The sequence below is a fragment of the Grus americana genome, chromosome 10 (genome assembly GCF_028858705.1).
Source record: "Grus americana isolate bGruAme1 chromosome 10, bGruAme1.mat, whole genome shotgun sequence".
NCBI lineage: Eukaryota > Metazoa > Chordata > Aves > Gruiformes > Gruidae > Grus > Grus americana.
Genome location: NC_072861.1, coordinates 857291 through 872172, shown reverse-complemented (window position 1 = coordinate 872172; position 14882 = coordinate 857291). Strand labels below are relative to the sequence as shown.

Here is a 14882-nt window from a genome sequence, read left to right as displayed (position 1 = left end):
GGCTGGAGCGCGGCTGCCACCTGCCGGGCCCGGGCGGGAGGAGCCGGGAATGGCCGGGGCAGAGCCCGCGGTGCCGGGACCAGGCCCTGGAGCGGGGCGGGGCCGAGAGGGGCGGGAGGAGCCGAGCATCGAGGGGGCGGGGCCGGGCCGTGAAGGCGGGGCGCGAGGCGTTGGGATGTCGGAGGTGGCGGCGGGGATGGCGGCTGCGGCGATGGCGGAGGCGCGGCTGCGGCGGAAGCAGTTGCTGAGCGCAGAGGAGGCCGAGCTGTTCGAGCTGGCTCAGGCGGCGGGCAGCGGGCTGGACCCGGAGGTGTTCCGGTGAGCGCGGCTACCGGTGTCCCTGGAGCCTCCGGAGCCGCCGGTTCCGCCGCTGACGGGTGTCCCCGCAGGGTGCTGCTGGACCTGCTGCGCATGAACGTGGCGCCGCTCGCCGTCTTCCAGGTGCTCAAGTCCATGTGCGCCGGGCAGCGGCTGCCACCGGGACCCGAGGGCGGACCCCCCGCCGCGCCGGCGCCGCTCCCCGCCGACACCCGAGGTAGGCGGTGGGCAGGGGCGGGCGGCGGGGGCGGCGGTGGCGGGCCCTAACCCCCGTGTCTCCCCGCGCAGAGCCCCCCGAGGACGGCCGCGCCCCCGCCCCGCTCCCCCCCGCCTCCGCCCTGCGGCTGCCGCGGCTCGGAGCCCGCCCGCCGCTCTCCCGGCCCCCCCCCGCGGCCTGCCCGTTGCCCCGCGGCCTGCCCGCGCCTCCCGCCGGCCGCATCGCTCGCCCCGCCGCGGGGAGGGGGCCGCGGGCCGGGCGGCCGGGCCCGAGGGGGGGCTCGGCCGGACCCCGGGGGGCCCGCTCGGTGTGAGCCGCGGAGCCGGGCCCGGCGGGGCTGTGGAGAGAGACCCTCAGGCCTGCTGCCCGCGCCCGTTTTTCCTTAATTTTTGTTATTTTTAGGCAACGTAGGGAGCGGGTGCGGAGGAGCGGTGCGGTATGGGGGGGGGGGCTGGGTTTTGTACCCTCCTGGCTCTGCCCCCCAAGCTTCTAACAAAAAAACCCCCCACCAAACCCAATTCCTTAATACACAAAGTTACACAATGCTGTTTCACTTGTATCTAACTAAAAAAAAAAAAAAGTTTCTGGTACATTAGGAATCCCTGGGAGACGAGGGGAGCTGCTTCTGTCCCCGCGTACCGTGGTGGCTTCTGCCAGCGGTTTCGGTGCCCGGTGGGTGGCATTGAGGTGGGAATGTGAAATGGGAGGCTGTGGGGTTGTTGGCTAAAACATTGACTGCTTTTGAGTATAATTATCTTTTGTTATTACTCTAATTGCGGTGGACAGTAACAAGTGTAGCCCTGAAGCTGTGCCATATATATATATATTATTCTTTTCCAAACCAGTTCTAATAAAGCTTTTACTTAATTCCTGAGCTTCCTGAAGTGACTTTTGGCTGGTAGCTCGCAAACCCTGTGGATTATTTCCAAACGGTTTAAAAAGAGGTAACTTAAAATAAGTCTGCTGTCACTAAGCTTGAATTCACTGTGAAAAGGCTATCCATTTCTCTTCAAAAACCTAGCAGAAAGGGGAAAAGGCCAAAACAGCAAGGTTTTGTGATCATTGTCTGTGGTTGCCAAAGACAAAATTGCACGCCGATGGCTCGGCTTGCTCCACGCCTCGGCGCTGCCGTGCCGGTAATGTGGGTGTGCTTGTTTGGGAACGTGGAAATGGCTGAGGTCAGGGTGGATTGTATTGCTGTGTCCTGTTTTCCCATCCTCTCTGTGTTTCAGCGTGAAAACTCTGTTGTAGCTGATGGGTCTCTGTTGACCCGTGATGAATTTTGAGGCAAAATTCTTGAAAATTTTGAGGCAAAGCTTGAAAAGTAACTGTCAGCAAGGACTGTGCTGGGAACACAGAGAATGGGGCAAGAAAGAGAAGCTTTGTCAGCGTAGGTAAGCAGAGCAGGGTGGGGGGAACGTAAGGTTTCCCTGTCGTGATAGTGTATTACTGCTTAGTCTCACTGCTGAGGCTGCCTTGGTGGTAGGGGGTGTTTATTCTCATGGTTGTGCTTGCAAGTCCGGTGATAAGTCCTATAGAAAGTGAAGTTGAAAGAGAAGACTTGTTTGACGAACTCTAAGCAGTCAGTTTTAGGGTAAGGTCGATTATCTGAGGCACCTTTACAATAGCAGAGCCTGCTGCTTCTGGTGTGAAATTCCACGTGGTAAACGGGTGAGAATTACCTCATTGAACAGCTGAGGGTGGCTGCACGGAGACTCCGAGGAAGTTTGCTAAAGCCGAAGCGGGAATTGGCGTGAATAAAGTGTCTGGGACTCCGTGAACAGGTTCCCCGTTCTCAAGAGATGATTTTGATTAAGAATTTCCTGCAGAGAAGTTGGTTGTGGTAAAGAGAACAGCCTCACACGTGATTGACAAGTGACTCTAAATATGCACAGGGGAAAAAGAAGACACCTGGCTGACTACTTTTTCCTGAGCAAAATGAGAGGTGCAGCACTTGGATATTTTAAGTAAGCAGCAGTGTGCTATTACGTTACCGTGCTGAGAGGAAACGTCTTAAAAGAGCAGTGATTTTGAACAAAAGATGCTGTTAAATTTTGCTCTCTCTTCTTCTCCGCCTTTGTTCATGCTTCAGGTGTGATGGGCCGCTCAAACTATGAAGGAACTTTGGTAAGGTTTTTATTCCTGTCTGTCTGTTAATCTGGATTAGTTTTTGTTCTCTCATGCATACTGTTTCTGTGGCACTTCCTGTAAAAAATGAGATTTTTTTTTTTTTTATTATTTTTTGTAGCACTAGGCCACTGCCACAGGCTCGTTTTGGCTAGTAGTAGGCCAGCTCGATTTGAAATGGTCAGATGGCAACTTGTTTGTCAATCAGCGTTAAAGTCCTCAAGAGGAAAAGCCAGAAACCCTAAGGTAGAGTTGATATGTGCTTAACCATTGTCTCCTACCAGCTTGGGGTGCTGCGGAGAGGTTTTGAGTTTCCAAGTATCTGTCTTGGGAGCTTAACCGAGTTGTGCCCGCATCAATCCAGGATGCTCATTCTGCATCTTTAGCAGAGCATCTCCTGGTCTGAGATGGTGCCTGGGTCAGATTGCAGTCCCAGTGTCTTGGGTCAGACTTTCCTCTCCAGAGTTTTCCTTTAAAATCGATGTGTTGATATCCTCGAGCACACTGGCACAGGCCCTGGGAACCGAGGGCGAAGTGTAGTGAAGTTCAGAGAAAGATGGTGCTAGTTCTGCGCTGCTCGTGGTAAATGCTTGCGGTGTTAGTTTGGCCTTCAGTGTCTCCTGTTGCTGCTTTATCTCACAAGGCTAAAATATGTCTTCAGGGCTAATTGATGATCTGAGATCACCGGATCATATGCAGCTTATTGAGACGGGAGGATTGTGCCCATCAAGCCACAGTTTCACTACAGACATGGTAAAACATTAAATGCTGAACTTCAATTTGCTTTCTTTGCAAGCTGGTGCTTGGTAATGTTGATAAAGGGGCACTTTGGCCTCCGCTCTCTCCTCATACTCAGTCCTGACTAAATTCTGATGGGCAGCGCTTACATGCCTTCCCAGAAGGTTTGGTCTTTCCAGCTATATAAATTTTTTTTTTCCGTTTGTTTTCTGGAAGCTTGTGTTATATTAGAGCTGTATCTCACTTTGACTGAAAACTTATCTTTTTAGTTTCTGTTAGCCCAAGTGACTTCACTGTCACCCAGCATCCACTGATGTTAGACAGCAACCAATTCCTTTGTGAGTAACCATTGAAAACCTAACTCTCTCAGAAAATTCTTTGGGTGGAACTTAAGCTCGGCGGCAGCTTATCGCAACCTTAGTCCTGCGTCCTCATTTCTGTGAGTATATTCGGTACCGGTAAGATCTCGTTAACTTCGAGAAGAGGACACGTTTTGTCCAGCTCTCCTTGTGAAGATAATTTCTGTAGCCTCTCGGATGGAAGGCAGATGTCTGCGCTTGCTGTGGTTTAGTCAAAGGAGGAGCTACGTTAGCTCAGTGCCCAGCCTGGCCTAAGTTGGGCATCAAGTGCAAGTGAGTGAGCTTCTGCAGCTTTAATTGCAGCTTTGTGCGAATTTTGGCTAGTCTGAGTCCGCAGTGCCATGTAGACGCTTGGAGCAAAGTGCCTGGAGTGTCGGAGGAAGATGTGTAGGACTCCTGGATGAAGGTCATGAAAACAAACAGGTGTCCAGAGAGATCTCCCAATTCATGGAAACTGGTAACGATGTAAAGCAGAACTGGGCCATCAGCGCCAGCCTTATCTGTGTTTTACTGGATCAGCTTAGGCTGAATTAGGATTTGAACTATCTGTAGCTCAAGACAGGAGCTTGTTTTACTATAGCACTTGGGGGGGAAAAGTGTGTTGCTGAAATAAAGATCCCATTAAAATGAACATTTCATTAGCTGAGTAATTTTCTCCCCTTAAATTGGGGAAACAACCAGCTAGCTCAAACTGAAGAGGAGGAGGAATCACTCCTCTTTCCCTGAGCTTTCTAGTTCTGGGCACAGTCCAAGTCCCTCGTTCAGGAGCTGGGTAAGTGTTAATAGGGTGACTGGGGGTGTCTGCAGAAGCGTTTGGCTTGCCTTGCCTCCTTTCCCTGTAGGAGCTGCTGCGGGGAAGGGGAACCAAAGCCATATTTGCTGTTGGCCCTGCCACCTCTTGTTGGAAGATGCTGCTTCTGTTTAAGAAGAGGATGGCACGGCTTCCACGCAGGACCAGGCATTTGGAGATGGGAGATGCCTCCTCTGCACAGCTGGGACTGCTGATAAAGCCAGAGCTCCTTGCGCTAATACAAAGAACAGCGATTGTCCTGTATAAGCTTGCCAAGCTGCTTCGCACAGTGTCCTTCAGCTCTGCGTATCTGCTCTTTCTCCTGTGCTTCCTCCTTTGTCAGAAGACAGACAAGTGGCTGAAGTAATCCAGGTCTCACTAAAGATTAGGCGAGACTGCTCTGCTCGAGTTTTATCAGCAACGATGAGATAGCAGCTTAGGCTTCTCAGCCCATCGTGGTGCAGGGAGGTTTTTTTAAAGCAGCTAAAAAAAGGCTATTACAGCATTTCTGCACAACGCTGTTGGCAGGGGGGAGCTCTGGTGTGTGTGCCCCTGGTAGTTAGTTCAGCCTTTTTACAGCTGAAGCAACAGGGAGTCTAATATGAATGACTTTATTTTGCATTTTTCCACAGAATATAGCCATGGTGTTCCACATGGAGCTGTGTTTGCTGGTGACCAAATTCGTGATAGCTGGCTCAAAATTACTGTGTTTTGAGTATTGGAGCATCCATCTGGCATATTTTAGCTTAGATACAACTTCATGCAAGTTGCGTTTGAAACGGTTGCTTAACGGTTGTTGATTTGGGAGGGAAAGAGCTGATTTTAAAGAGAAAGGATGTCTGGACAATTTCTTTAAGTGCATGTGAGGAAGAGGTGTGCATACCCATTAGGACAGCGGTGTTGGTTTTGGCCTAGAATAGTTATGTGTATAGTTTAGCTTTGTGTAGTTAAATATGCCATTTTCTTACGTACTATATCCATGCTTTCTCTTCCCATCAGCCAACCCTCAAGACCCTGCTGGTTTCCCTGAAGTTTTCTGCCTCTCTATTGACATGCATATGTCAATGCCCTGCTCTTTTTTTTCTAGGCTGATGAATATTCTTCAAGGCTTCTCTGGCTCTTTGCGCTCCAACTGTTTTTTCCACGTTCCCCACTTCCCCAGCTAAGTGTCTTCCATAAAGTTACTTCCTAGAGCTTTGCCCCAGCTGCTAAATGTGTTGCTAACATGAGCTTGCTTTTCAAAAACCTTGCCTCTCTTGTGGACCTCTCATCTGGTCGATGGATTTTAAGACTGCAAAGGAAGGATCACAGCCTCCCGTTCTGTGTAACAGGGATTGGAATGCTTTCCTGCCCTGTGAAACTCTACGTCACACTTAGGTGCCTGTTGGAAACGCCACCGAGCCCTCTGCCAGCCATGGGCTCGGTGAAGGGTTCACAGGGTGCATTTTCCTTATCTGCATGGAAAAATATGCTTTTTCTGTCCTTGTAACTACTTCCTTCCTGTGTAAATCCTTAGATATGATCAAGGTTTCTTCTAAGTCCTGCTGTTTAATTATTTCCTAAATATCCCCCTCTCTACTCTGCAGCTTGTTGCCAACTTTGTCCTCCCTATGTATTCCTCTTGCCATCCTTGTGTTTTGTTGCCTTCCCTGTTCATCCCTTTTTCTCACTTCTTATTTCCTGCACCTTCTCTGTGTGGCCAGCCTTTTGGGATGACGACCGTTGCTGCAGGGACCCACAGTGACTGGCATCGCTCTCGGGTACGTCTGGCCGGCCACGCCAGCTGCTTTACATCCCTCTGGTACTCACCCTCCACTTACTCAGCCTCGTGTTACCTCGATGTTCATCTTGATGTGGGATTTGTAATCCTTCTGTACTCCTTCTGTATTAAAGAAATAAGGTAGCTGACAAGGGTAATGCTATGTGGAGAGAATCCCCCCAGAGATGCTAAGGATTTCTCTTAAATGTACTTAATCTGGTTTTTATACATCATATAGTGTTGTTTTTTCTGTTAGCTATTATGTTTTAATTGTAGATTAAATATATCCATGGGATCTAACTGATAGCAACGCATTCTTAAATCACGCCACGCACCAGTAAAATTGTACTCAAACACTTTGTGGTCTGTGTGCCTTCCCTGAAAAAAAAATAAAAAATCTGTGGAGTGATCTATAGGTGACTTCTATGACTAATCAAAGTCCTGATCATGGTGTTCTTACTTAGTTGCTTCACTCGCACCCAGGTTTTTTTCAGTACTTCATCAATACCACTCCAATAAGTGGATTTCCTAAATTCACTAAAGAGCACTTAAATTGCCTTCGAGATGTTCGTCCTGCAACTCTTACTCCTTCTAACTCTCTCTACCATAAGCAGTAGAGTTCGAGCCTTTTGAATTAGAGGTCTTTATTCTTGTTTTGTGAAGTGACGGACATGGTAATTACATGGGGCAAGAAGTTTTATCTTCAGAGCATTCCTGATGTGCAGTTGTTGCTTCCCCTTCCCCTCTGGCTCCCTTTCCAGAATGCTTTTTTTTTTTATTTTAACTTTTCTGTATTGTAGGCATTTCTTTAGTCCATCAGCAACTGAATAGTTTCAATTTATAGACCTTGTTCATCTTACAGTACGGAAATTACGATACAGTGTTTTCTGGATTGCAGGTGCTGATGTCAGTTACTTTACAACTCATTAAAAACTTTCTCGGCGGCTTTCTTGGATGATTCAAGGTCCCTTGGTTAAAAGTTCCAGTTCATTTCCTCTCCTGTGAGGTTAGAATAAATTTTTATATTCTGAAAAGACAAGTGATGAATAGTGAAGTAGTCTGTCCTATTTCATCAGAAGGAACAGACAAACAGCTTTTATTTCTTTTTCCTTATCCCAGGAATGACTTGCAAAAAGTCTAGGCTGGAATGCTCCAAACCTGATGTGGACCTGGTCCCAAAAGAATAGGTGGCTTCATTGTTCCCGTGAAAATATATCTTGCTCTGAGTAGTGTACTTTGAAAACTAGATATACTTCTTATTTTATGGAATCTTTACCTTTTGGTAAAAAAAAAAAAAAAAAAAAAAGGAAAAAGCTGTATTATATGCTGTGATGCAACCTGCACTACAGTCTTTTGGGAAGGAATCTGCTGAAGACTTCCTCCTCCCAAAGTAACTTTTTAAGGGCAAAAATGTATTATTTGAGACGCACGCTTCTTCCATACTCTTTTAAGTGTACTATGTTATTTGCAGTGCTATGCGTGTGGTGGGAGCCTGTTGCAAACTTGCCAAATGATTTAGCTATGAGTATATGGCTGCATCCGTTGGAGAAGCTGGTGGCTTTTGAAGAGGAAACTCTGTGCAGAAGTATTCCCTGAAGGTATTGGGATCCCTTCAGTAGCCTGGGTGCTTCTGTATAGTATTTTTATATATACTAGGTGTGATGGATGTGGATGGGCAAGTTAATGCAGATGGATGGCTAAAACCAGGACTCGGGTGGCATTGGCCACGCTGTCAAGGTGAGCAGCTAGCAGAGAGGACTGGCCATCTCTGGACAGCGTAGGTGTCTCTCCTGTTACGCTTTCCCTGCAGAAGGTTTGCAGGTTTACCTGAGGCTGTGAGGATTCCTCTCTGCTGGGTATTTGAGCTAAACTCTGCACTGGGATAACTTTTTAAATGTGTCTTTTTCAGGCTGATTTTTAAGCTTTTTTTTATGCTCTGCGAGGCAAGAACTGACAGAAAGAAAAGGGATTTGGAGGAATACTGTCAATGCCAGACTCGTCATGTGTGGCTTTGTAGCAAAGTAACGAGATGTGAGTTTGTGAGTGACAGCTAATTCATTCTTCACCCCCAACCGACCAAAGAAACGCTCAGAAAATCTTATAAGTACAGACTGAATAGAGTGCTCTCAGAAAAAATGAAGGACCTCTTCATCTTTTCTTTCTGCCATCTACGTGCAAGAGAAGGGGAGGCAAGTGTGGTGGTGAAAACTAGTAAAATGAGGAGCAACCAGGAACCTATGAGGATTTGTTGGGAAAAGGCTGGTGCGTTTCATGCCGATCAGTGGATGGGAGACGAGCTCCCGTGGTTCTGCTGAGCAGCCTTGAAGGGAGCCATCTCCCAAAAGAGTGGAGAGATGGTAGAGAACGTTGTATTCGGTAAACCAGACACTTCATGGGTGGTTAAGTTGGCAGCCTCCCAAGGTAACACAGATACTAGAGTAAGGGAGATTCCATCCATCCTGTAGATGAGAATGAAGTGTTATTTCAGAGAGTTGCCTTGGAAAAGGACTGTCAGATTGATCAGGCTAATGCAGACCTCTGTTCTGGGAGGCGGGAATTGCTCTATACTTTGACCCACCTTCAGACATCTCATATAGAGGCTTCTTACCCGATGTGTTAAACTGAGATGTTTGAGCACCTCAGGGGGCTTGTCAGTACCTTGACTAGGACCTGGGACTTGTTCATTTAAGCTGCTTTTGTAGTGGCATTTAGTAATGCAGTTGAATACCCAACCTGTTTTGAGGAGACAGGCTTGCTGGGGAGGAGATGAGGGTACGAGTTCTGTGCAGGTGATTTGTGGGCCTGTGTAGGTCTCAACTTCTTTTGTGTCGTCGTCTTTCTGCAAATCCTTCTCTTCAGATAAGTGTCACAAGAGAAAACATGCTTAAATAATGACCCTCTGCTCAATGCATACTTAAGGGCTTAGTTAACTGCTTTGGAAGGTGCAGTTGAAAGCCATCTTCTTGTTTTTTTTTTTTTTCCTCTTCCTTGGTTTCAAAACAAATCAGCTGGATTTGTTGAGATGTATTTTGCCAGTCTTACCTGTCTGCTTTACTCTGTCTTCTCAGGGAGGCTGCTTTAGCAGCTGTGACATCTGGCTGCGTCGGAGACTTTTCCATGGTTGGGAGGTGTTGAGATGTGAAGTGAGTCCTGTTGCTGTGCGCGCTTCTTTTGGGCAAAAGGTGTCTCCTTAGTCCTCTAGGTAATGCGTAGCGATTGCAGAAAGGAGGGACTTCTGCTCTTACAAGTTGTTTGTTGTTTTTCTTTTTTTTTATTCACACCTAAAACTGAGTCTTTGCCTGTCTAGAAAGACCAGCTGGTTTACTGTGCCTGGTGTAAGCCCTGCTGTGAGGCAGAAACAGGAGCAGGATTTTTGGAGGATTTAAAAGTACACTCGTGGCTGCTCTAGCCCATAGTCGCTGCCAATACACACTACAGGAGATATTTTGAGATTGTCACAGCCCTGATATCCCTGACTGTGTTACAAGTAAATGTCCCAATAGCTATTTATTTATGGGTGGGAGGAAAATCTGTAGTCCCTGTTACCGGTCAGGGGCAGGAAAAGATCCCCTGGGGAAAGCAGTAAGGTTGAGTAGAGAGGAGACTGAAAGAGAAGAGCTTTAGATTTCCACTTCTGAAAGGATATTTAGGGTTGGGGTTACTTTCCTAAATCTGATCAGTCTTTACTTGCCTCCTGCTTGACATGAGAAGGTGCTGCTTCTTCCTCCCTCTGCTACTTCAGGCTTCCTCTTCTTGTCCTGTGCCACCCTGTAGACTCCTGCCTCAGTGTCTGGTGGTGGTCCTCTCCTAGAGGTGGCTGTAGCCTTTTGGTCTTGGGTTTTGCCAAAGACGATCAGCACTAACGTGTCCATCGAGCAGCCTGACTGCAGTGGGCACTGCTGCTTTGACGTGGGGGGAGCTGGCAGTCAGAGGTAGGTAGGGCACACGTCTGCCACTGCTTGCACGCACATGCCGTTCTTCTCGGACTCTGGATCTCGAAGATAAACACGTAGCTGCTTCTTTTGGGAGGGAGGTATTTGATTTGGGTTCTCTTTTGGCTTGTCTCTTGCATCCGTAGCTATTTTTGGGCTGCAGTTGTTCCTCGACAGCCAGACACATCCAAGATAAGGACATCTTGTGAGACAAAGGAAAATATCAGTGCAATCCTTTTGTTGGTCTGTAGTACTTGAATTACAGAGAGTTTGTAGTTGTTCAGCTGCTTTTGTGCTTTGAGTTAATTGAACCTGTTATCTGTGATAGAGTTTTACCTGGCAGAAGTGCACAACCCATGCCTGTCCTTGCGTGCTTCATGAGCTATTCTTGACTGATTCAGGGGTCTAGATAGGATGCTTCCAAAAATACCATTGTTTTTTATGCTATTGAAGTAACTGGTTTGTTTTACTGTGATTTTGAGGCTAAGAGGATGGAAGGCATGTGCTTTGAGTGCAGCTTCTCTTCAATAAAGTGATTCTTTCTCCCCAAGTCATTTCAGCTAGGTCAGAAGATGAAGGGCCTGACTCCCAGTAGTGCTTAATGGTACAGTTGTCTTGTGTGTCCACATGGTTAGAGCCGTCGTACCCAGGTTGAGGACCGGATAGATGCATGTGAGAAAGGGGAGGGCATTCACCTGGATTGCTAAAAGCATCATGGTGAACTATAATGCTTTTTGTTCCTGCCAATTTTTCTGTCAAGTGCTGTGAGATCGTGTATTGCCTTTGTGCAATTTGTTTGTTTTCACGGACAATACTTGCATTAGTGGAACTGCTTAAAGTGCTTGAGCTGTAAAGAAAGAACACAAGGCTGGTTGGCTGGCTTGGGCTGATCGCTGCTGGCGGATCACTAGCATGGTTTACAATAATAGACTTTTTTAAGAGCACCTGACTTGGCTGGGATAAGTGAATGTGTTTCTTTTGCCGCCCTAGTCTGTCAAATTTTACAGATACAGAGGGGCCACATACTCTTTATTTGGAAGTTCTCAGGTTGTCTTTTTGGTGCTGCAAGGTGTTCACTTGTGGTATTGACGTGAGTCCTGTTCTCAGACAGCTGCTCCGAGGAGACAGGAGGGTTTGGTAAGTAAACCAGGTGTATCTCCAGTCTGTGTGCTGTCCATAGCACAGATGATCAAGGTGATGATTTCCAAAGCATGCCTGGCGAGACTCCAGTGTGTGGAGTAGTGTCGGTGTCCTGGAAGTTGTTCTGATATTGATTGCTAAAATGTCACTCTTCATTTTAAGTGCATGCCTGTAACTACTGTAAGTACAGCTCACTGTATTCCTGTGTTTTGTTTCCTCCTTGCTATTACTAATTTTTTATGATGCTTCTTGGAGCTTGCTATCTTTAGTAAAACCTGTAACCCTTTTGCCTTGTGTTTCTTTTATTTTTTTTTTTTATCTTTCCTAATGTGAGTACTGCTTCTCACCTGAAGTAGTTCTCTCCAGTGCTGGGAAAAGTCAAGTCTCCCTCACCCCTCCTGTCACTTGTTTGCAGCACACCTTAGCCTGCCGCTCTCTCCTCTGGCTGGATCCCGCAGGGTGGGCTGCGTGCCCCTTGCCTCCCTCAGCTTCCACCTTTCTACCTGTTGTTTCTCCCCGCTGTTGTGTTGCATTTTAGAGATGGTCAGTTGCGCGTACAGAAGGATAACTCTTATCTTCTGAACGTGGTAAGAAAATCCGTGAGTAGGTCCCATGTAGGAGTCTGAGCTCCTGGAAACCCCAGAAGATGATAGGAAATCCGAACTTGCTCATCAAGACACAGAAGTGACGGGAAGAGCAGGGTTTCTGATCTGACAGTGTGACTGCAGGCTTCAGAAACTGGTGGCCGCTGGCACGTTGGTTCACTTATTCCAGCCTCGAGGTGTTAGGTGCTCTTCTTGAAGTGCTGTTCGCAGTGCTGGTGCTCCTGTGCCAAATGAAAGCAAGTGTTTAAAGAACAAAGTGGCTGGTTACTTTGTAGATTAAACCTGATGAAAATTAAGAATGCTCCCACTGCAACTTGTTTTGGTTTTGCAGCCCTGATACCTGTTGAGCTGAATTCACAAATTTGCTTTCTGTGTTGGATGCTGGGTACATTTGCGACACCTAATCCAATTTTGCCTTTTGCATGACTTCTTAAGGAACGCTTACAGCTTAGATGCTGCGTGGGCGACACGTAGGGTCGGGACTTGAAAATTAATGTATGTGTTTGTTTATTCAGGGAGAAATAAAACCAGTTCTGCTGTCGGCGGGACCCAGGTTCTTGCAGAAAGGAGCAGCCGGGAAGGATCTGCCCAGAGGATGCCTCGCCAACCGAGTGCCAGCCGGCTGCAGAAAGCAGGAGCTTCTGGAAAGAACAGTGGAGGAGGCAACAGTACCTAAATAAGGTCTTGGGACCGATGTATTTTGATGCTTGGCAATGTATATAAACTGTGCTTGTTAAAATTGCTTGCGTTGTTTGTATTAACCTGACAAACACGATTTGTAATACATGGAACAGAGGCGTTGTTTCTTATTTGCAAAACTTCCTTTGGCAACACAGACTTACCTGAAGGCACCTGGGACAAAGAAAGAGGTGTGAAGCCTAGAAAAGCCGGGAGTAGTGCTCAAGTTGCTCCAGAGGGCTCCTCACTCAGCTTACAAGCCAATACTCCTTGCAGCCTTTTTCCCTAAAACCTGTTTTCATACATTCAGTTACATTCATACATTCATTCATGTAACTGCAGAAAGTCTGGCTGGCTGAATTACGAGGTGGATAGTGCTGAGGTGGGTCATACACTGGTATCGCTGAGCCCTGCGTGATGGCGGCTTGCACTGGAAACCTGGTGGGCATCTCTTCTTGTACTTTAACTGGTGGTTAAATGCTCACCTGGGTTTCAGCATCTCAATCTGAAAACCAGCTGGACTTATCATGCAGCATAATCACACAACACTTAGTCCTTCCAATGATGCTAATGTGATTATTTATTTATAAAGTGTTACAGCACCCTTTGCCTAATGAGCCAGGTTAAAGGAGGAGATTATGCCAGATAGGGGAGAGGATAGCTTCATCTCTTAGCTGTTTTAGCTACTTGCCTATATCTTACACGAAGTGGATTTGTTAGAGCTTACGTCTTGCTGTTCATCATTCCAGAGCATATCCAGGCAGTGGCTGTGCCTGCTATAGCCTTGGTAGCTCAGGAGCTGTTGGTGAAATCCATTTCCCTAATTAGGAGAAAGTGCCTCCATTCTTTGTGGGGCATGGTGTTTTCTAGACTCCAGGAGATCTCATGAACCTGGTTCATCTCTTCCTGATCAAGAGGAAAAAAAACCCTGGAGAGTACAATACTCCTTTGCACAAGTTGTGCAGAATGTTAGTGATCCTCAGATCATCCTACCTTACTGATTCCGCCTGGACAATACTGCAGGTGAGGTTACTAGGTTGTTGTTACTTGAGGAAGTCGGTGTATTCACAGCATGTGGCAATCAGGAAAGACAACTCCAGCCTGGGCTCTCCATGGACTGCGGTTCCTTCAAGGAACACCCACTTGCTCTGGCAGGGGTCCCAGTGGATTCTGCTGCAGTGTGGTCCTCTCTATAGGCTGCAGGGGACAACCTGCTCCGTCATGGTGTCCTCCATAGGCTGCAGGGGACAACCTGCTCCGTCACGGTGTCCTCCAGGGGCTGCAGGGGAATCGGCTTTGGTGCCGGGAGTACCTCCTGCCACTCTTTCTTCTTTGCCTTTGGCGTTAGCAGGATTTTCTTGCATATTTTATTTTTCCTCACTCTGGGCAGTGTTTTGGCCTTTCTTAAATATGCTCCTACAGAGGTGCCACCAACTTTGCTAATTGCTCAGCCAAGGCCACCCTTGCAGCCCCCCCCCCCCCAACCTTGTCACACAAACTCAACACACCTATCTATGGAGATCAGAATTTTTCAGGGATGGGAGTAAGAAGTAGGACTGAAGTAGCTCATGGCTTGCAGTCGCACACCTTGAAGCTCTGCTGTAGGAAAGGCATGCAGATGAGAGCGCTTACAAGCTGCTTTGCATTTGCAAAGTCAGGGTGGCTCCTGCTCTGATCTTGTAAGAAAGTAAGTGTATGTACTTCCCCCCTCACCCCCCCAAAAAACCCCCCAAAGCCCAAACTGTACCACACCAAGTGGGAAGCTGCAAGTCGAATCTGCTGGTGAAAAAGAGCAGTTGAAGGGCTCTTAGGTGAGTCATTATTGGTGCTCATTGTCCCTAGAAATGGGGTGAGCTGGCTTGAGATGTGGCTGAAATCTCCTCTCTGCAGTATATTGACCTTCCTTGAGAATAAAAGTACCCAACAAACATGGGTTTGCCTCCTCTCTTTAACCTGTTCTGTACCTGCGTTTCTTTTACTAATCCCTCTGCAGCTTGGGCCACCCCCGTGTTGTACCCACCCAAGGTAGGTCTCCAAGCCCCCACTGCATCCTCCTGAGCTCTGTGGCACGCTCCTCAGCCTGCAGATCATCGCTCCTCCTTTCCTGGCATCCAGTTTTCCTGGGCAGACTGTCCTGGTCTCCTTTCCCTACAGCCTAGCTGAATAAAAGTGCTTGGTGCATGCTTTTATGTCCTGTTCCTTCAAAACATCTGCAGCAG

General features: G+C 47.6%; 1 protein-coding gene across 7 annotated transcripts; it reads left to right on the top strand.

Moving 5' to 3' along the window:
• The first annotated feature begins 146 nt into the window (after nt 1-146).
• Nucleotides 147-12776, top strand: LOC129210638 (mitotic-spindle organizing protein 2B-like). 7 transcript variants are annotated; one of them, XR_008578599.1, is made up of 5 exons: nt 147-318; nt 390-535; nt 607-2502; nt 2628-2662; nt 2784-6721. XR_008578599.1 is itself a non-coding variant. In XM_054836618.1 (4 exons), exons 1-4 carry the CDS (start codon nt 176-178, stop codon nt 12508-12510), a joined length of 396 nt encoding a protein of 131 aa, XP_054692593.1. In that variant the 5' UTR covers nt 147-175; the 3' UTR covers nt 12511-12644. The 7 variants fall into 7 exon arrangements, 3 of the variants coding, with proteins under 3 accessions (XP_054692593.1, XP_054692592.1, XP_054692590.1); XR_008578597.1 differs by having other exon boundaries at nt 2628-6721; XR_008578598.1 differs by having other exon boundaries at nt 607-2662.
• Nucleotides 12777-14882: the final 2106 nt, after the last annotated feature.

Excerpts from the sequence above, each read along its gene's own strand:
- LOC129210638 (XM_054836615.1), top strand. The coding sequence starts at position 176 with ATGTCGGAGGTGGCGGCGGGGATGGCGGCTGCGGCGATGGCGGAGGCG. Across the intron at positions 319-389 it reads CTGGACCCGGAGGTGTTCCG|GGTGCTGCTGGACCTGCTGC; the intron begins GTGAGCGCGGCT and ends GTGTCCCCGCAG. Across the intron at positions 536-606 it reads GCTCCCCGCCGACACCCGAG|AGCCCCCCGAGGACGGCCGC; the intron begins GTAGGCGGTGGG and ends CTCCCCGCGCAG.